Genomic DNA, 22,035 nt, shown 5'->3' with positions numbered 1-22,035 from the left:
TACTTGTCCTGGGTGACTTCAACATCCCCTTCGCGGCCAACTATATTCCACCCGGTGCGGCTCGGGAATTCATGGATACCATGGCGGCCATGGGCCTGTCCCAATTGGTTTCGGGTCCGACGCACTTTGCAGGTAATACACTCGATCTGGTCTTTTGTACGGATACGGAAAATCCATGGGCGGAAATAACTAATATTTCTGCCCTGTCATGGACGGATCACTTCCTGGTGGAGGCGAAAATCAAGGCTTCTACCCAGATCCCCCCCGGGGGTGGTGGACCTATTAGAATGGTCCACCCTCGAAGGCTGATGGAACCCAAAAGGTTCCAGGAAGCCCTAGAGGGGCACATGGTTGGAAATGATGGCAAGTCTGTTGATGCCCTGACTGGTATCTGGGATACCGGTCTCTCCAGGGCTATACACAGTATCGCTCCCTAGCGCCCTCTCAGACCTGCTTCCAAACGGAAGCCCTGGTATACGGAAGACCTCCGGGTGAGGAAGCGGGTGCTGCGACAGCTAGAGCACCGCTGGCGGAAACACCTGCGCTTAGCCGACAAGGCTCTCCTAGACCGCCTTTTGGAGGACTACGGAGAGGCGATACGAGCAGCTAAGAATTCGTTCTATGGTGCCCGTGTTGCGTCCGCGGAGTCGCGTCCAGCAGAGTTGTTCAGGGTGGTCAGGGAGCTAACTCAGCTCCCTCCTGCCCCGAACCAGATCCTTGAACCTTCTAAGGCCTGCTGTGACCAATTTAATAACTTCTTCGCGGATAAAACCTCCCAGATAAGCGAAGGTCTTAATGTCAGCATTAGAGCAGAGCCTAGAGAAGAGGTATCCAGAGCCTCCGTGGACTCTATTAAACTGGATCAGTTTGAGTCTGTTAGTACAGATGATGTGGACAAGATCCTTAGAAGTGTTCGGAAGACAACTTGCTCTCTCGATCCCTGTCCCTCATGGCTAGCGGCTCAGGGGGGACCGGTGGTAACTTCATTGTTGCACCGGATCATTAATACATCTTTGAGGGACGGGCAATTTCCATCAAGCTTAAAATTGGCCATAGTAAAACCTCTGCTTAAAAAGCCCTCCCTCGACCCCCTGATGCATAATAATTATCGGCCAGTTTCGCTATTGCCATTTTTGGGGAAGGTGATCGAGAGGGCGGTTGCAATCCAGCTTCAATCGATCTTGGATGAAACGGATTATCTAGACCCATTTCAAACCGGCTTTCGGGTGGGCTACGGGGTTGAGACTGCCATGGTCACCTTGGTCGATGACCTCCGTCTGGGCATTGACAGGGGTAGCGTGTCCCTGTTGGTGCTCTTAGACATCTCAGCGGCTTTCGATACCATAGACCATGGTATCCTTCTGGAGCACCTGGAAGAGGTGGGAATCGGGGGCACTGCGCTTCAGTGGTTCCGATCCTACCTCTCTGGGAGGTTCCAGATGGTGCAGCTGGGAGACGTGTGCTCCGATAAGAGGGCCCTTACATCTGGGGTCCCTCAAGGAGCCATTCTGTCTCCCATGCTTTTCAACATTTACATGAAACCGCAGGGAGAGATAATCCGGAGTCATGGGCCGCGGGGTTATCAGTACGCTGATGACACCCAAATAGTCTTCTCTATGTCTCCAACTGATGCAGTGACCTGGGATGGCATCTCTCCTCTTGTGGCCTGTCTGGAGTCGGTAATGGGCTGGATGAGGGAAAACAGACTCAGCCTGAATCCAGAGAAAATGGAGGTGCTTGTGATAGGTTCTCCTGGCCCGGGAATGGCGGTGGTTCCACCTGTCCTGAACGGGATCACGCTTCCTGTGAAGGACTCAGTACACAGTCTGGGGGTGCTCCTTGACTCATCCCTCCACCTTACATCTCAGGTGGATGCGACGGTCAGGAGCACCTGTTATCAGCTTCGGCTGATACGCCAGCTGCGTCCCTACCTGGGCCAGAGGGACCTTGAAACTGTAGTACATGCTCTGGTAACCTCTCGCTTGGATTTCTGCAACGCACTCTACATGGGGCAACCCTTGTACCATACCCGGAAGCTACAATTAGTGCAGAATATGGCAGCCCGACTGGTTACTGGCATACCCAGAACCAGTCATATAACACCAGTGCTTAAGGATTTGCACTGGCTGCCTATTCACTTCTGGGCGTAATACAAGGTGTTGGTTATTACCTATAAAGCCCTAAATGGCTTGGGCCCAGGGTACCTTGAGGACCACCTCTCTCCATACAATCCGCCCCGCACACTCACAATATCTGGGCAACAGTTGTTAAGGGTTCCAGGGGCCAGATTAGTTTCTACTTCCAGGAGGGTCTTCACCACCTCGGCCCCCAACCTCTGGAACTCTCTGCCCATTGAGCTCCGCTCAGCCACCTCCCTGGCCCAGTTCAAAAAGGGGCTGAAGACCTTTCTATTCAAACAGGCATACCCTGATGTGAGCCCCGAATAACCTCACCCTCCTCTTTACGTCAGTAGTGGCAAGCTGGCTGGAGTGTTTTATTGGATTTTAATCTGAATGTATAATTTTTATGTATTGTATCTTGTGGATTGTTGTACACTGCCCTGATTTGTAGAAGGGCGGTATATAAATAAATTTTTTATTTATTATTATTATTATTAAAAGATTTTATAAAAGCATACCCAGAGACACTGGACTAAGAATCCAGGAGTTCGTTGTTGTGTGCCTTTAAGTTGTTTCCAATTTATGGTGACTCGTCCTAAGGCAAACCTCTCATGGGGTTTTCTTGGCAAGCTGGCTCTTTGGCTTAATAACAAAGATGAGCACTGCCCCCAATGGCTGGACACAACCTGATAACCTTGTCAACTGGAAATACCTTTACCTTTACCTTTTTTGTTCAGAGGGGGTTTGCCACTGCCATCCTCTCAGGCTGAGAGCATATGACTTGCCCAAGATCATCCAGTGGATTTCCATGGCCAAGCTAGTATTTGAACCGCAGTCTCCAGAGTCATAGCCCAGCACTCAAACCACAACACCACACTGGTTCAAAACTGCTCAGTCATGGAAATCCACTGGGGGACTTTGGGTGAGTCACATTCTTTCAGCCTCAGAGGAACGCAATGGCAAACCCCTCTGAAGAAATCTCGCTAAGAAAAAACTATGATAGGGTCACCATAACTCAAAATCAGTTTGAAGGCACATAACAATAATCACCCAGATACAGCAGGAAATGAAATGTATAGCAGAGTCATGTTTTTCTAAAACATTTCATTTGATACAGCCACATCAAGCATAATTCAGGCCAGATTCCAGCTGCTTTCTTGCTCTTTTTCTTTTCAGTATCTCTACCTTCCTTCCCTTTAACTGGATAATGGAATTAGAAGGACCACATGCTGTTCTACTGATTCATTTCACACCTGATGGCTCAGGTTTCATGGTTAAAGTAACAAGATTAAGCTCCGCCAGTTTGACCACATTAGAATTCCACTCTATTTCTTTGTTTACTTCACAAGCTGGAAAACAGCACATTCATTTCATAGGCACATTTAATACACACATTTTACTTAGTACTAAAAGGTGAGGGGGATGAAGGGGGTGGGGAGGAGACAATCAGACCCTTTCAAGTCTCCTGCATCCATGCCAAGATCTTTTGCTGTCACATAGCAGCCTCTCAGAGAAAAGATGCATATAAGTGGCATTATAGTATTCATGACAGACTTGTCAAGTCTTCTAGTCTGCACCAACGAAGCTCTGTCTGGACTGTTAAGATGAAATTGGTCAATTACTTGACAGCCCACTGCAACCACTTAGATAAATGTGTATTTCTTATCCATACACTCAGATTGCTCAAGAACACTGCAAAAGGCTAAGTATGTTTAGCTTGGTGAAGAAAAGACTAAGGGTATAGACACATGACAGCAGTGTTCATATCCAAAGAGCTATCATGCTAAAATTGAAGCAGACTTGTTCTCTATTTATCCAGTAGTCAAGACTAGAATCAATGAGTGGAAATTGCAGGGCACCAAATTTTGGTTAAATTCTAAGAGAAGTTCCTTTATTTACAGTGGAATACAGTGTGGACTACTCCATGCTGGAGATAACGGTATTTAAACAGAGGCTTTGTGGCTCTCTCTGAATTGCATTCAGCTCGACTGATCCTAAACTGAACAAGAATAAAAAGGAGGAAAGGGATAGGGATAGGAGAGTAGCAGCACCTTTAAGACTACCATAACTAGTTTTTATTTTAATACGAGCTTTCATGGATATAAACCACTTCTTCAGGTGCAGTACAGTGCGTTTATATCCCAAAAGTTCATGCTAAAATAAAAATCAGTTAGTCTTAAAGGTGCAGCTACATTACTTTTCTTCTTCTCTCCCTCCCTTCCTCCTTTTTATGCTGCAAGGCACTTCTCTGAAAACCACTGAGCAAGAGATTAGGCAAGATATCAGCCAATGTACCTTCCAATTCTAAAACTTAAACTCTACCATTTTGATGAAATATATGAATTCAGAATTTGTGGCAAACCCTTCTTGGGTCACATATATCTGAATGCTCCCCCAGTTCTAAATACAGAAACAAGTAGAGACCACCAAGAAGGCTGAGATGAAACAATTTTCTTCAGTATATTTTGATTTGGGAGAGTATTCAAAGCTACAGCCCAGTCCAGAGTCTAATGTAAAACTACACACTCCAAGCAAACAATATCAGGCAGGAGTCTGTAACTTGGGACTGGTTTTGCTGGCCATTCTAAGAGCGGGCCATCCCGACAATCCCAACTCTTGCCTTTCCACTAAGGAAACACCACTCCAACATGACTTAATAGAAAATTGTGTGCTTAACACTGCTGGGTGGAGGCACCTGAGCAACTCCACCCAGCAGCAATCACCACTAACTGTTCCATTCAGGTTTGAGGCTGTGCTTTGGTCAAAGAACACTCTTGTGCACCTGCAATGCATAACTATGGTAAAGGAGGTGCAGATATTGTGCCCCAAAAGCCCAACACATTCAAATCCATATTTACAACAAAAAAGAACAAAAAATTTAAAATTTTTGAAAAAAATGCTAGAGCCCAAATCTGTTACATGTGCATTACATTAATAAGGCACCTGATTAACTTGTCTGTGTAATTTCTGATCATAATTCTTGTGGAAATACATTTTGCCTATGTCATGATATCTGCTGATATAGATTTGGGTAATGACATGAAGGTTGCTTAACAGCATTAAATGAAGAAGTGTGAAGGCCAGGGGCAGGGAACGGAAAATCCAATTTCCCTGTTTTTTGCAAAGACTTTTGCCCACAAAAAATGGATGTTGAAGTATTTTCATTCAGAAAGATGAATAAAATGTTTGAAAACAACAGCTCTTTCTTACTAAATCACAGAGTGGATTCAGCGCCCCACTAACATGGGATATATCAGACATTGTTGGTAACCAGACATTCATCTGTTTGACATGTCACTGAAAGACCCAATGGTAGTCCCCTTTAAAAGTGATGATAAAGATTATTTCAGTGTTCCAAAAGGTGCTTTCCTTTTCTCTCCTACAGAAGAAATATCTGGGAAGACTACCATTTTCAAACTGAGTAGCCACCACACTTTATACATATACACCAACTGGAGCAAATTGGGACTGTTGGGGAACAGTGAAGAACCATATGTGGGGGCACACCAGAAATACTGTATACATCAGGATAAAATAAGGAATTTATATAGCTTATACTTGGTATAAATTCTGTATATAAAAAAGAGACACAGAAATGTTGGACACTAGTCCTGACATCAGGACCAGGTATGGTAGAGAGGGCCCAGCATAGCTACCATTATCCTCTACCTGGTTTCTTAGTTTCACAAGTGTAAACAAAGGGAAAGCAACGGTGGCCCTCCAGCTGGATTTGGCCTACAACTCCCATCACCCCTACCTGGCACAGCCAATGCTGGAAGATTGGAGGGGGAAGTGCTGACTCAAAGCTGTTGGGAGGACCACAGATATCCAGTTGCAACCACCACTGTTTTCCTTCTCTCCAAGGCTTCACATAGAATCATAGAGCTGGAAGAGGTCACCATTTTGGTTGCCCTCTCTACCTTGATGACCCAGAGACACTATAGAGAGAATGAAAGAGGCTAAGCGCCCACTGGCTCAACTGCATCTTTTCAGCATCAGACAGAGAGACATAACTGGAGGAACTCCATGGGTTTCACTACCAACTGTTCATTCACCAATACCCATCCCTATCTACCTTCAGATAAACTGTGGAAGGGCACCAGGGAGGCCCACTAGAGAGCACATTGCCCAGGGCCTTACCAAACCTACAGCTCTGTACCTGTGGGTCAGGTTGCTCAGTTTCAGAGAGCAAGATTCAAGAATAGCAACCAGCTATGCCAATACCTAGAATGGCTGCATTGCTTCCAGAGTTAAGCTTCTTTCTTGGCTACGGGCCACTAAGAGGGCCTTACAGTAAAACAATTAATTGGTTACTTCACAAACTAACATACTTTGTATTTTTAAACTGAAAATTGTCCTAGCCTACTGTTCCACTTATCTGTGTGACTTCCATCTTTAAGGCTAGCTGGTGTTTCTCTATAAATTCAGTGCATGATACATCAAACAAGATTATTTTATCTACTGTATATAAACTGTGTATAAATTGGAGGCAGATTTTGGGGCCAAAATTATGGATTTTTATATAACCTATGGGCAAGACGAGGGTAAAACTTAGGGGCATGTCATAAAGGATGCAAAGGATGAAGCAAAGGAAAATGATATCAAATAATGTGGTTATTTTCCCATCCAGGTATTTAAAAAGGCCAGAAGTGAGACTGCAGTGGAGAGAGTAGAGGGGATTGGTGCTTCTTTTAGGTTGTCCCAGAATGGAATAAGTTCTTGCCTTTTGCCACTCTACCCAGAAAAGGGGATGGTTTCTATTTGATAAGAGTTAATATACAGTACTTACACTCACCCATAGATAAGTCAATCCAGTTTTTCAGGGTCAACTTTTTTACCTAAATACTTGAGTATATACAGTACACAGGGATTGAATATTTGCTCAAGCTAAGAACTGCACTTTCTGAGTATCTATTTGTGATAGAAAAATTGGTTGCTAGCTTCAAGGAGTCCTGGTGGTGCAGTGGTTAAATGCTTGTACTGCAGCTCTCACACACAAATCACAAGGTTGTGAGTTCAATACCAGCCAGGAACTCAGGGTCGACTCAGCCTTGCATCCTTCTGAGGTCACTAAAATGAGTACCCAGCTTGTTGGAGGCAATTAACTTACATATTGTAAACTGCTTAGGGAGTGCTTAAGTGCACTGATAAGCGGTATTTATGGCCTATACCACTAACAAAATGATCTCTCCTCCTTGCACTACTCAGGAATATTTCTGGAAGAATGAAAGGAAAACACTCAAAAGAGGCATTTGGGGAGACTTTTTTCAGCTTCCTTCTGCTAAAAATTCTCCACCCCAAAGCATGAGCAGCACTACAAGTAGGATTGCCATATTTCTCTACTAAAAACTGGGACAAAATGTAAGATAAAATTTAGACCAAAATGTAGGACATTTAAGAAAATGGAGGACCTTAAATGTCCTACATTTTGGGCTAAACTTTATCCTACAATTGTCCTATATTTTGGTCTAAATTTTGTTCTACATTTTGTCCCAGTTTTTAGTAGAGAATTATGGCAACCCTAACTACAAGGCTCTCATTTCAATCCAGCAAATGGTCTGGAACAAGACTATTCCTTTCATTGACAGGGTATACGCTACAACGATGTGTTGCAGGTCCTCCTCATTAACCGTAGCAGCTAAAAGGAAACTCCTGTTCCACAGCCAATATTCCTCTGAGCAGCTCTCACTGGAGGAAAACAACAGGGAAGAGCTGTTGCCAACATGAGTTACTCACTGGCTTCCCAGAAAAAACTGTTTAGCCCATGCCATATAAAAGTTGAACTACAACTCTCCCAACTCCCCAGCCAGCATGATAACTGATTAATGAAGGCTTGAGGATTCTGGGGATTGTGGTTCAAAAGAAGTAACTTTCCCGAACACTGCTACTGAACAAGAGGGATGAACTGGTCTGATCCAGCAGGCAAACCCCTCTGTTCTTATGCAAGTCATGCTATTTGTGTAACACTCAAATATTAAAAGGATTGTTACATAAACATTCTGACATTCCTCAAGTAGCTTTTAAAGTTAAAAGACAGACCACAAACCATCTACTTTCTGATGCATGTTTACCAACCGGCTCGATTTCACACGGTGCTATTTATCCTAACTGACTCACGTCTTATGCAATCCTGGTCCAAAATGCCACTTCAAGCTTAATGTGAAGTTCATGTTCCACAACTCAAGATCTTGGTGCATCCATTGTAACAATTCAAAATTCTTCACTTCACAAGATAAAAACATTTAGGCAGGAACATTGCCTGTTTACAGAGTATGATTTCCTTTGTAGGAATGGAATAAATTGGGCTACTAGGTTCATTGCCTGACTCCCAAAAGCCTCTTTTAACACCCCAGTCTTGAACACAGTCCATAAGTATGCATTAGTAGTTTCTTTTATTTTTATTTACAAATTTTATTTGTAAGGTGAAATGTTTGGAACATAGGAAGTCACCTGCTCTTATAACCAACATCAGAGCCATGCTGTGCTGGCTAAAAATGATGAGAATTGCATTCTAACTATCTCTGGAGTCCAACAATGCAGTCCAACAATATCCGGAGGGTCGCATGAGTCCCATCCCTGACCTGAGGGTGGGCAACTTCCAGATGTCCAGGGGCTGCACCTGAGCTCAATACCTCAGGAGGTAGCAACCACCTGTCCATCCCCCTATATACATCCTGATTGATTATACTTTCTAGGGGTATGATTGGCTATAAAGCCCCATTTTAATCTCACCCAGCCTGTGTTATACCTATGCTAGGTAGAGGGCTTTTTTCAGAACTAGAAAATCTAATGTGGGAAGCTTCCCCTCAGACCTAAAAAAGGCTGTATAAAGGCAAAATGGGCTCTGTGCATATGCACTGAGGGGACTGGGCATCACTGTGGATGTCCTTGGGGAGAAAGCATCCATTAACTGGCTTCAGCTATCTAGGATTTCAAACTGGGGCTTTACTGAAAGCTACCTGCAAACACCAAAGCCTGAACTTGGGCTCTTCAGAATACAAAGCAGATGCTCTTGTTGCTGATCTAGAGTATGCCTCATCTCAACCGTCCGATGTTTAGGCATACAAGTCAGTGAGCTATCAGGGAGAGAAACTGATTTAGTTGGAGTTTACCTACCTTTGCACCCCTTATTTTGTTTTCAATTGTGCTCTTCAAACTTTCCATCTCTGGATAAACATTTTCACACATTTTCACCCTATTTGCGGCGCAAGAAGGAGCTCTGAAACAGAGCTCCTTCTGGGAGGGCGCCTCGTTCCCGCGGCAACTAGATTGCCATGGGAACAAAGCCAGGGAGAAAGGGGCCTCTGGGGCATGAAACCCCATGGACACCCTTTTCCAGGCCATGGGGAAGTGGCGTTTTCCCATTTCCCTGTGGCCTGGAAAAGTGCAGGGTTGGAGCTGCAGGGGCTGCCGGTGAGGCTGCCCTGCCTCCAACCCTGCAAAAAAAGGGGCAGCTGCAGACTGCCCCTTTTCTGCCGTCTGTACCCCACCAACATTATTCTTCTGTAGCAACAAGCATTCAGCAGTTTGTCTGTATTGGTTTTAGATATTTAACATAAATTATACTTCTGTGTTTTAAACTGAAAACATATTGAGAGTATGCACAATGCCAGTATGGCAGCACCTTCAAGAAAGATTTGTAGCATGGTGGTTTCACGGATTAGAGCCCATTTACCATATGCTCTAGTACACAGCTGGATAAAGTTCAGACCTCTAAATGTTGCTGGACTGCAATGCTGATCAGCACAGCAAAATGGTGGGAAATAATGGGAGTTATAGTCTAACAACACCTGGACTAACACACTTCACCTAATCTTGCACTAGTCCATGCCATAATAAATCAGTTTGTCTTCACACCTTCAGATGCCTTTTTGTTATTTATTGTAAGAAATGAACACACACTCTCTGGAATTAAATAGACTAAAGACTATTTTAAAAATTGCTGAATACTCTCTGAATTTGTACACTTTTACCTTGATACACTAACATATTATATATTCTGGACCAGAAAAGCAGAGGTCTGATGTTGTGCTCTAAACTGTTCTGTTAATTTATCACTATTATTGTATCAGTACACTAAGGTTTTAAAACAGCATAAATGGGAAAGTCCCACTGGTAAGTCTTCTGTCCTAGTGTGGCTGGATTGCTCCCCATGGATACTTGAACACATGAATCATAATGAGTGACAGAAACACCCCTGATAAACCTGCTCAAGAAGATGCCAAGCACAAGTCTATTATGCAAATGCAAACAAGATAACAAGTGACACAGATCCTGGAAAGTACATCTAGCATTAAATGCAATTTAAACTCCAACTAAGGGCCAGAGGAAATATGATACAGGAAGCCACATTTATTTTCATACCTGTCCACAGATGGGAAGAAAATCTTAATATACGAAGATGCACATAAAGGAAGTATGCAGTCTAAAACATATGGAATGCCTGAAATTGCCTGCTTCCCCATATTTCTACCCACTGGCTCCTCTTTAACTGTCATCTTTCGGCCTGTGAGGGAGTGAATAGGCTGGCCCAGCTCCATCAGGGCTAGTCTGAAGACAGAGCGCCATCCCTCCATAACTGTCATCCTTCGGCCTGTGAGGGAGTGAATAGGCTGGCCCAGCTCCATCAGGGCTAGCCGGCAGAAAGAGGCTCCTCCCTCCATAACTGTCATCTTTCGGCCTATGAGGGAGAGAATAGGCTGGCCCAGCTCCATCAGGGCTAGCCTGAAGAAAGAGGCTCCTCCCTCCTTAACTGTCATCTTTCGGCCTGTGAGGGAGAGAATAGGCTGGCCCAGCTCCACCAGAGCTAGCCTGAAGAAGAAGAGTCCTCCCTCCGGTCCATCTGCCTTGGTCCAGGCCTCAGAGGGAGAGAAGAATGCTGGACCTAATCCCCTCACCATTCTCTTCTCCTTTTGTGTCGTGTCTTTTTAGACTGTAAGCCTGAAGGCAGGGAACCGTCTATTATCCCCTCTGTTGTAAGCCGCCTGGATTCCCAGTGATTGGGCGGTATATAAATAAATCCTATTATTCTTATTATTCTTATTATTCTTATGTCTAGGGCTGTATTCTTATTATTATTATGTCTAGGACTGTAATTTTAAGTATTTGGTAAGCATGTGGTTAGAAGGTCAGCGTGATGTAGTGCTTTGAGTACTGGACCAAGACCTTGGGAGATCAGTGTTTGAATCCTGGCTTGGCCATGAAAACCCACTGGTTGATCTTGGACAAGTCACACTCTCTCAGCCTCAGAGGATGGCAGTGGCAAACTCCCTCTGAAGACACGTGCCAAGTAACTAGTTGCTTCCAAGCTCTGGCAGAGAAGCAAAGAGACAATAACCCAAACTATGTCCCAAGACTGTTTCTTTCTGAGACTGTTTCCATTCAGATGGTTATAAAGTGGACCTTGCAATATTAAGCTGCAACCTTCAAGTGGATTTTGGCTCAACCTGCCATTCTACTTCTGTTCTAACCTACAGATGAGCAGGAGGACACCAGAAGCAACATCAAGGTGAGAAAGGAATTTAGAACAAACTGGGACTTTTGACTCTGAGTCTTGTCAGAATAGAGACAGGTCAGGAGGCCAGATGTGCATGCCATGCTAAACAAACCATGGGTGGAGGAACCACCAAGGTTAGACTTAGTTGGCCCTTCTTGCAATGGATATGACCATCTGCTTTATCACACTAGGGGGGAAAACGGATTTAAACGAGAGTTAAACAGGAAATGCCATGTGATAAACATCAGACATTTCCTGTTTAACTCTTGTTTAAATCCTGTTTGCCCCCTAGTGTGATAAAGCAGAAGTCTTGCATACCAGCACCTTGCCTATAAGCAATAAACCAGAGTTTCCCTCTGCCTTACTGAGTTGGGTGAATTAGATCAGCAAGTGCATGAAAACCACCAAGGATGGGGTCAGGCAGGGCCATGTTGAGACACAGATGCATTTTAGTGTCTTGCATCAAGAAGAAAGGCAGCTCATGGTAAGCACTCTTCCCTGGAAAGGCACTCAAGGAGAAAAGGTCACACACAGGAAGATGGCTGATAAACAATCAGCAGGAGTACAGCTGATAAGTCTTTACACGGAGAAAGCTACAGGAAGAACTTTAGTATACAGAAACAGCAAGGTCAGGCTGAAAGCAAGTAGGGTGCAAACTTGAAATACAAGATTCCATTTTCTTTTGACTATCTATACAATGCACTTATTCTTATTACATTGTAAGAACTTTCAGTCAGACATTTAAGAGAGACTTTACCAGACTAAATTGAGAGGGTCACTTTAGAAAAGGTCTTTACAATGGAGCAAAGACATTCTAAAAAACAATTCTCTTGGTGATTGGAGAAACTTCTGTTTGACCATGTTATTGGTCTATGACTATTAATATTACAATTTTCACTTATAATGTGCTACAGGTGATATCACCCCCTCCCTTACACACACAAAGTTTAAAATTCTCAGCATGCACTAAACTTCCATTTAACTTATCATCGTCAGTCTTGTGTTTAACCAACACATACACAACCTTTCAGCTTGTTCAGTTCACTGATTTCCAGAAGGAATTGGACACACTCTGTCTTATAAATTTATTCTGGAATTTCAGCTTGCTCTCTTGTTTCACAATGGCAGAACCCCTTAGGCATAATAGAGAAATAGAGAAACAATGTGAGGCACAGAGGAGTACTCTTCCAGAAAAAATATACTGGTAGTAGTGAGAGATTCTGCAAATACTTTTGTTCTAAAACTATCAGATCAACCCTCTGAATACCAGTTACTGGTGAGAACAGTAACTGCCCTCACGTCCTTCTTGTGGTTTCCCATGGGTATCTGGTTGGTGACTCTGTGAACAAGACTTTGGCATACACAGACATTTGGACTGATCCAATATTCTCACATGAACTGATCTTCTTACTTCTCATGTCTTAGACTGGCTAAGACTGAATTATAAACAGTTTAATTACTTCAGTCTGTCACAATTCAACTGAGAGCTGGTTTCACATAGTCTGATCTCTTCAGCATCAGCACAGAGGCAGCCTTCCAGCTATTGCTGGACTGCCACTCCCAGTGGCCTTAGCTAGCATAGGCAAGGGGGTAACAACAGTCCAAATAGGTCTGGAAGGCTGCAGGATTCTCACACCTGAAGTAAATGACTCATCTGCCCACCCCATTCTTCTCTAGATCAATTCACCACCCTTTGATAAAATTACAAAGCCTGCTAGAGAAGAACAATTAACTCAACATACCCTAGCTGATGACCTAAGCAACTAATGAAACCAGTCTAAGTACTGCATTATCGTGGATTCACTGCCATACAAATTCATCCTGTATCTTACTCTGCTGCTGAGTGTTATAGTCCTTGTTTTTGCATACGCACAGATATGAAATCCTATATCCAATCTTTGTTACAGGTGGATTATATTATCTGTGAATGTGTTTTTAAAAGCAATGCAGCTGCTTACCTTCAATATCTCAGGTTCTCTGATGTCCAGAGGTTCTGTATCCAGCTGCTTGTTCCAATGTGCATGTAGCCTGTTATATCTAGCACTTGGTGTAAAAAGCCAAATAACACAGATAGCAATCATAAACCCAATGGCAACCCCCAAGAAGAGTCCACTGAAGTAACTAGGGAGGGGGACTATAAGATAAGCATAGATCAGCATTGTGAGAAAGTACAATGTCTTCATTGGAAGTTTAGGCTGTTGCACATGAAGTTCAATTTCACCTTCACTGCTGAAAGGTGTGGAGCTTTCCTCAGGCATCTCTGTTTTCAATGAACCGTCCCAATGTTTGTCAGCTTTGTCATCCTCTATCAAACAAAATTCCTCGGAATACAGTTCACAGAACTCCTCATCTTCTTTGCTTGCTAAAGCAGACAAAGAACATCTTTCAAGTACCAGTGGCCCCTTTAAATTGGCATCCTTTGTGCTTAATAATGGGGAACCTCTACTTTCATCCTCTTTTGCATGCTCTTCAGCTATCTGAGGTTGTTTAGTACTCTTATTTATATTGGAGTCACTTCCATAGAAGTCCCCCTCAGAATCACATTCTTCTTCCTTAATGCTATAGTTGTTATTGCTTTCCAAATGGCCATTCAAACTGGAAAGATTGGATAGTTCTGAAGCACTTGAAGATAAGGCTTTGGGCCTGTGGCTACCGCTCTCATCCCCCATTATTTTACTGAGGAGCTGAAAAGGCTCATAAATCACTTCTGAAAGGCGTCTTTTTGTGTCTTCAATTTTGGCTTCCATTTCGGGTACTTTAAAAAAGGAACGAGTATCTGAAGGAGACGTTAAAGGGGATGAAGGAGCTGTTTTGGAATCACCACCTGTGCTCCGAGGCTGAGTGAACTGCTTGAACAAGTGCAAGTTCAGTTTAGAGTCAGGTGGTTTGTACGACACCACTTCAGACTCCTGTTTGGAAGTGTCCGTGGACAGAGACTTCACCAGGGATTTCATTAATTGCCTGTGCCTTGTGGGTGGAGTGGGTTCTTTTGGTTCGATGTCTGTTGAAAGGGACTTAACTAAACTCATGAAGGGCTTTGAGCTAGTAACAGTGGATGGTGAGCTAGATGTGACAAGTGACTTGGAAGGGGAAGGCAATGGAGAAGAAGACAGGGTGGTTCTCAGTTCTGAAGGCAAAACCCCACCTGATGAGGGAGGAGCATGACATGAATGTGAGGAGGGTGAGAGAGATAATGGCACCACATCGAATACTTGGGACTCCGACGGCTTTACAATTGGTGTGACTGAGGGAGATGAGGCAAGTGGAGATGCAACCATTTTAAGCGAGGTAGTGGAACCAGAAGAGTCATGGTCACCAAGGTCAAAGCAAAGGTCCTCCTTAGCTTCCAGTGCTGTTACAATGCTTTGGTCATCCGGTGCCTCAGGGAGAGACTCCTTGAACTCTTCCTCCTCCTCCTCTTCCTCCTTCCCAAATGCCGAGAAATGAATGGTGATAGTCTCTCTGGAAACAGATCGTTGAACCTGCACTTTTGGCGTTGGCTGCTTTGAAGACATTTCCCCAGTTTTCTCTGCATGGCTACTGTTCAGACTTGTCATTGCAGGTTCCAGAGATGTGCCAGGGTCTGTAAAGAAGAAGCCAAATAGAGATCAGACTGTGGAAGAAAGAAGTTTAGTTCACCAACATCTGAATTTCATCTAAACATCAGGAAGAATGTCTTTACTGTAACAGCTGTTTGAGAGTGGAATGGGCTGCCTCAGGAGATGGTGAACTCTCTCTCTTTGGAGATCTTTAAACAGATGTTGAATGTAAATCTTTCAGGAGTACTTTTCTTGTGTATTCCCGCATGGCAGGGGAATGGACTACATAGCCCTTGTGGTCCCTTCCACCTCTAGGATTCTATGATTCCATGACTCAATGAATGTCACAAATGAAAATAAGTGTTCAGTTATATATGGGCTAAGCTGTCTGGAAGAGATTACATATATCACTCACACTTCAAGTGATGGGGAAATGGTGCTAGAAAAATCAAGAGAATTGATCAAGAAAAATAGGTAAACCATTTGCTAGCAAAGCTAAGGTCAATTTTTCTAGCTTTATCACTATTACTAAAGTTTAAATCCATAATACCTAATATTGTATTTCTAACATTTAAAAGCTTTGGGGACATAATAGCTTGGAAAGAAGAAATTATTAATGACCACAAGGGAAAGAGGAGTTACTATACATGCGATATGGCACAAAGCCCCATTTTAGCATAGCATTTAGCATTTCTATTTCCATACTGCTTATCAGTGAACTCAGCTCTATGAAGTTTACAATCTGTAAGCCAATTGCCTCCAACAATCTGGGTACTCGTTTCACTGATCCACGAAAGGATGGAAGCTCTGGGGTTGAACTCACAACCTTGTGGCTGCAGTACCAGCATTTAACTACTGTGCCACCAGGGCTCCTTTCTACACAAGTTGAACTGGATCTTTGGATCAATGCCTGTGTCCATAGAGGGCAGTAGATGTGGCTAAGAGAAGAAGAGGCAAAAAAGCAGGCCGAATTTGAAGAACTCCCACTGGGCCCTCAGTATTTGTGGGGGATACCAAAATTTGTGGATGCTCAAGTCCCATAGTACTCAATGGTGGTGCAGCCATGTGGCTGCACCACCATTGGAGATAATAGCACTTTGTCCCCCACCATCCCTGAAGCCAGCCTTGCCATTTCCCCCACGGCTGGTGGCAGGGGGACTACCTTTTCTTCCTCCTCTTCCCTGACTCCTCCTCCTCTTTGCCTTGCTTTGCCATTGTCATAGCTCTTCCTGCTTTTCCTACCCCTTTTCCTCCCTTCTCCTGCCTCCTCCTCCTTTCTCCTCCTCCTCTTACCCCCCTCTGCTGCCACTATTTGCCCTCCTTGTTCTTCCTCCTCTTCCTCCCTCCTCCTCCTTTCCCTTCCTCATCTTACCCCCTTCTGTAGCGGCCACTCGTCCTCCTTTTCCTTCCTCCTCCTCCTCTTCTTCCCTACTCCACCTCCTTTGCCACCCCTCAAATCCACGCAAGGCAAGTCCGCAGATATGGAAGATGGACTGTACTACAGAGATACTAAAGCAACTGTACACAGTCATTTCTACACAACCAACAATACTACCTGGTTAGCCCATTGTGTGAGGTGATGGCTAAAGCATTGTGATTTGCCTCCTGAACTGATTTTTCAAGTCACAGCTATCCATGAAAATTAATGTGATTGTAATATGCACTCCTGCAATTATAACAGCAAACTATTAAGGTTATTAATGGAAAGGATTGAGATTTTATACATCTGAGCTATTCAGTCTCTTCCAAATGTACATTTACCTCTAACAAAAAATGAGAGGTGCTTTATTGTAGTGTTATTGTTGTGTGCCTTTCAAATTATTTCCGACTTATGGGAACTGTAAAATGAAGCTATCACGGGGGGTTTCTTGGCAGGGGGAAGGTTGCCATTGCCATCCTCTGAGGCTGAGAGAGTGTGACTTGTCCAAGGTCACCCAGTGGGTTTACAGGGCTGAGCAGAGATTCGAACCGTGGTCTTCAGAGTGATAGTCCAACATTCAAATCATTACATCACACTGGTTCTCTTACCTATATTTTATGTATATATTCTACACATTAACTATTTCAGCACACTCACACAATTAAGATTGATGATGAGCCCAGCTCATAGCTGGAAAACAGAAGTACAGTCGGCCCTCCACATCCACAAATTATTTATCCACAGATTCAACCATCGAGGCTTGGAAAAAATAAAATAAAATAAATTCTGAAAAGCAAATCTTGATTTTGCCATTTTATATAAGGGACAGCATTTTACTATGTCAGTGCATTTAATGGGACTTAGCACACACAAATTTTAGTATCCATAGGAGGTCCTGGAACCAAGCCTGGTATAACCTTTTAAATTGGACTGTGAGCAATACTTCTCTGTAATTTAAAGGCTACACTGCAAATAACTAAAAGTGATCTTACACTCAGCTTGAACTGAAAGTGAAGATACACTCTTTGCTTATAAGTAGACTCTCCACTTGTTCAGTCTGTTTTGTAGTCCTCACCCATGTACAGCAGCACAGTGAGGACTTTTAAAATCCCCTTTCAAGTTGTGGATTTAGTCACATTTATGCTTCAGTCATTAGAGACTGGATCAGAGTTGCAAGATCTGCAAATTTCTACAAGATTTTCTCTCCTATGATTTAGCTCACACATTGCAAGCTCTTAAAAGGGATTACAGTTGTGAGATTTAGCTGCCTTTACTGTGCCCTTATTTCTACTTCACCTGATGATTGATAAATTAAATTAAATGGTGACTTATGAGTTAGATAAATGCATAGCACAGCATTTGCTCTCTCACTCAGGAGCTTAAGGTAATACCTTGACACTTGGTTACAGGGGCTGAGACACAATTATTTTGAGGACTCCCACTCTTGTAATCCACAGTTGCTTCAGAGGTCAGGAATATCATATATATATATATATATATATCCCCCAGAATTCCTCAGCCAACACTGACAATGCTGGGTAGGGATTCTGGGAAGTCTATCTCTTCCCTAATTCCCTCTCCTTGTTAATGAGCAGCTAAGTCAGGGAGACACATACCAAGATGCAAGTCATATCTAACCATCAATGGAAGCAGGATGGCTAGGGTTGCCATAAGTCAGGACCTCCAAACCGGGACAAAAGTAGGACAAATGTAGGACCACATTTTCAAATGTAGGACACGGTTTTTTTTTTTAAAAAATGGAGGACACGTGAAAAAATTGATAATTTTTTAAAAATGTTAATATAAATGCATGTTTCTTAGGCATGCTCAAAATGGAGGACATTTTGGCATTATTCCTAGACAGAAGGCTGAAATGTACTTCTCTTTCTGGCCAAACACCCCCCCCCCCCCAATTCTACAAGAACATTTCCCACTCCCAAGCAGGCATAGCATTTGCAAGATCACAGGCAGTCCCTTGTGCCACTGCAAACTACATTTCCCACTCCCAAGCAGGCATAGCATTTAAAGACCACAGGCAGTCCCTTCTGCCACTGCAAACTACATTTCCCACTCCCAAGCAGGCATAGCATTTAAAGACCACAGGCAGTCCCTTGTGCCACTGCAAACTACATTTCCCACTCCCAAGCAGGCATAGCATTTAAAGACCACAGGCAGTCCCTTGTGCCACTGCAAACTACATTTCTCACTCCCAAGCCTTCTTAGCAATCCCCCCTTCCTTCTTCTCCTTGCCCCCTCCAACCCCCCCCAAAACCCCTCACCCCCTCTTTTTCCCCAGGTATGTCTCAACTTAGGGGGGATTTATGGGTCGGATCCCTTGCAAAGTCTTTTTTCTTTTCTAATGGGGGCAAAGCCTTGAGAAGCCCTGAACCCCTGAGAAGAAGAGGAGGGGGGCTTAGAGAGAGGGGGCTAGAGGCAGGGTTGCCATAAGTCAGAAAAGAGTTGGGCACACAACAACAACAATGCCAACAACAACAGCAGAGGAGGAAGGGGGAGGAGGAGAAAGAAGAAAAGGAGGAGAAAGAAGAAGAATAGGAACAAAGAGAAAAAGAAGATGAGGAGGGGGAAGAAAGGAAGAAAAAGGAGAGGAGGAAGAGGAGGGGAAGAGGAGGAGAAGAAAAAAAAAACAGAATAACAAGAAGGAGTGGAAAGAGAAAGAGAAAGAGGGGAAGCAGCTTGCCTGAGTGCAAAGCCCTCCCTGCTTGGACGTTGGAGCATGCCAAATAAGGAAGCAGAGGGCTGGCCAATAGGGGCAGGGCAGAGCAGCAGACCCCGCCCCCTGCTAGCTTCAGTCGTGCTGCTGCTCCAGCCCTGCTGCTCAGCACTGTAGCAAAGGGAGGCAGCAACCCTGGGAGCTCAGAGTCAGGCAGCCACCCGGGAATGGGGGGAGGGCAGGGTGGGCCAGGGCACGCCCCCCAGGAGGCGGGAAAGTCCCGTCCACCGCCATGAAATGGCAACCCTAAGGATGGCAAATCCTTGGTCTAATTCTATGGAGCCCCTCACCCAGGAAAGAACTGCACTGGAATATGAGAATACAGTACAGCCTTTCTACAAGACATGTGTGGTGGCAAGAGACATGACAGTTCCACCACACACATCCCCAAGCAAATTCAGCAGCAAGCCTGCTCATACTAACACGTGGTTAGACAGAAAGTATAGAAATGCCAGCTTCCTTGGCTCCTAACCTACAATTAGCCAGGCATGCATTATTTCCTCTGTGCCTAAGTTTTTAGATCTGACAGGCTGCCTGCAAATTCTTCAAAGGCCATGTGCAAACAACCCTCTGTGTGAGAGCAGAAGCATCAAGCAGCCTCACAACAGGCTAAGTCATAAACACAAGGTGATTCTTTCTGCTATTACAAGAGAACCAGCAGAAAACAGGACTTTATTTTCAGCAAATATGTCCAAGAATTTCAATCCTTTTGCAAGAGTTTTCAGAATCTAGGCCATCTTTTAAAGTAGCCAGGAAACATGACAAAGTATTGCCTCAGGGAAAATTGAGGGGAGGGAGCAAACCAGAGATTACTTCAATTGTCAAGACAACAGATTTGTCACCTTAGTAACTAAATTATTTTCAGCAGCTGTGAGAGGTGCTATAATCAAACTGTCAAAAACAGAATTTATAAGAACTCCTTAAGCATACCATTAACCTAAAAACGCTCTTTACCCTCTCCTTTCCCAAGAAATCTAGGCAAAGGTGCTGTGCCTAATAGTATGCCCTGCATGATATGGGGGACCCAGTCTACATTAAATGACAACAAAACACTTGGTCACAGCATTTTAACATTTCTTACTTCTCTCTGCTTAACAATTAAAAAATTAATCAATCTGAACTAATCACCATCTAACCAGATGCCAACTGGCATTGGGAAAATCATTTGTGGGAGTATTCTGGTGGATAACAGACTTAAGGCTATTTTCTTAAATCATTAGCTTATTGTATACTCTTTTTTCTACTGAAGCTTGAGAAATTTTATTATTTGGAATAGAGATTTTTACAGATCTAAATTTAAATGAGACTTTCGGAAACTATGGCAGGAGTACTACATTATTGCCTTCCCATCCAGTAAAACAGAGGATGCAATTAGAGCAAGTTAACATTAACTAAAACAGGAGGATATCCTGGAGCACAGTATGAATACATCCTGGATATTTAACTGAATGCAGAGTATAAACATCCAAGGGCAAGTGCTACTCTGGAAACATGCGCAGGCATTGAAAGTAACTCCATGGACATCAAAAGAGTTCATTCCCCAATCCTTAAAGCTGTTTTTTTTTTTTTTTTACAATGCAACAGAGATATTATTTGCAATGAATAAAAGATGTAAACAGTTTCTATTCAATATGAAGTCGAAGGCTTTAATGGCCAGCATGCATAGTCTTTTGTGGGGTTTTTGGGCTATGTGGCCATGTTCTAGAAGAGTTTATTCCTGACATTTCACCTGCATCTGTGGCTGGCATCTTTGTCAGCAAAACGTCAGGAATAAACTCTTCTAGAACATGGCCACATAGCCCGAAAAACCCACAAACGAGTATCTATTCAGACAGTAACACTTAAGTGCAATGGGTAATTTTTCCAAAGCATATGACAACATATTTTTTTGGATTAGAAGTAGATTCTTGGGGTATTAGTCCTTTTCTGGGAAAGAGGAAGGCTGGCTAGATTAAGACTCAGCCTCTTTTAGTAGAGTTCACAAGTGGAAGCACTGAAATCTCTTGGGGCTCTCTGTTTTAACAAAGTAAGGCAAAGTTGCATAGGTTAAAATGTTACAAATTACATTTAAAGGTACATTAAAATATATTTATATGCAGTATCTAAGACCTGGCTAACTACAAGAAAGTTTCAGGAAGTGAACCTGCACACACCATCTGGAGGAAGAGAGAGAAAGAAATGAAGAGAGGGAGTAGTATTTTATGTGCTTTGAAACACACCTTGAAGGTTTTCTACACATGGTGTGGTTACTTAGATGTATCTCCACCATAGGCGACTGAGTAAATGGGGGAAGTTTTAAAGGCAGCATGTATAGAGTAGAGGCATGGAGGAAACTCTTACTCTCTAAAGACCCATTGCTCTAACAATAAATGGGTGAATGGGGTTAAAGGGAATGTTTGATTAGGAAGCATTTTTTCAACAGCGTTAAAGAAAGCCTACTCTTGGATAACATTCCTTCTTTATTAATGCTACATTCCTATACATACCTGGGAGTAAGTTCCATCACATTAGATTTATTTCAGAGCAGACATGCATAGCGTGATGTAGTGGTTTGAGTTTTAGGGAGCATCTGCACTGTACAAATAATGCAGTTTGACACTACTTTAAGTGCTGTAGTTCCAGCCAGTAGAATCCTGGGATTTGTAGTTTTACAAAGTCTCTAGCCTTCTCTGCCAAGGAGGGCTGGTGACTCACAAAACTACAAATCCCAGTATCCTGTAGGATGGATC

General features: G+C 43.4%; 1 protein-coding gene across 5 annotated transcripts in view; it reads right to left on the bottom strand.

Annotated features, from left to right (window-relative positions):
- TEX2 (testis expressed 2) overlaps positions 1–22,035 on the bottom strand; it is a 113,234-nt gene that overhangs the window by 40,446 nt on the left and 50,753 nt on the right. For 4 of the 5 annotated variants that reach the window (XM_089477001.1, XM_089476964.1, XM_089476972.1 and 1 more), the window contains exon 2: positions 13,575–15,199. In XM_089477001.1, coding sequence (XP_089333127.1) covers positions 13,575–15,173 — 1,599 coding nt within the window. In that variant the 5' untranslated portion in view covers positions 15,174–15,199. Of the gene's footprint in view, positions 1–13,574; positions 15,200–15,298; positions 15,310–22,035 lie in introns of those variants that run through there. The other variant, XM_089476990.1, reaches the window with a different exon arrangement.

Source organism: Sceloporus occidentalis, unplaced genomic scaffold (genome assembly GCF_023333645.1).
Source record: "Sceloporus occidentalis isolate IW3139 unplaced genomic scaffold, rSceOcc1.0.p SCAF_1, whole genome shotgun sequence".
NCBI classification, from domain to species: Eukaryota; Metazoa; Chordata; class Lepidosauria; order Squamata; family Phrynosomatidae; genus Sceloporus; species Sceloporus occidentalis.
This window is presented reverse-complemented; position numbering and strand designations above follow the sequence as displayed.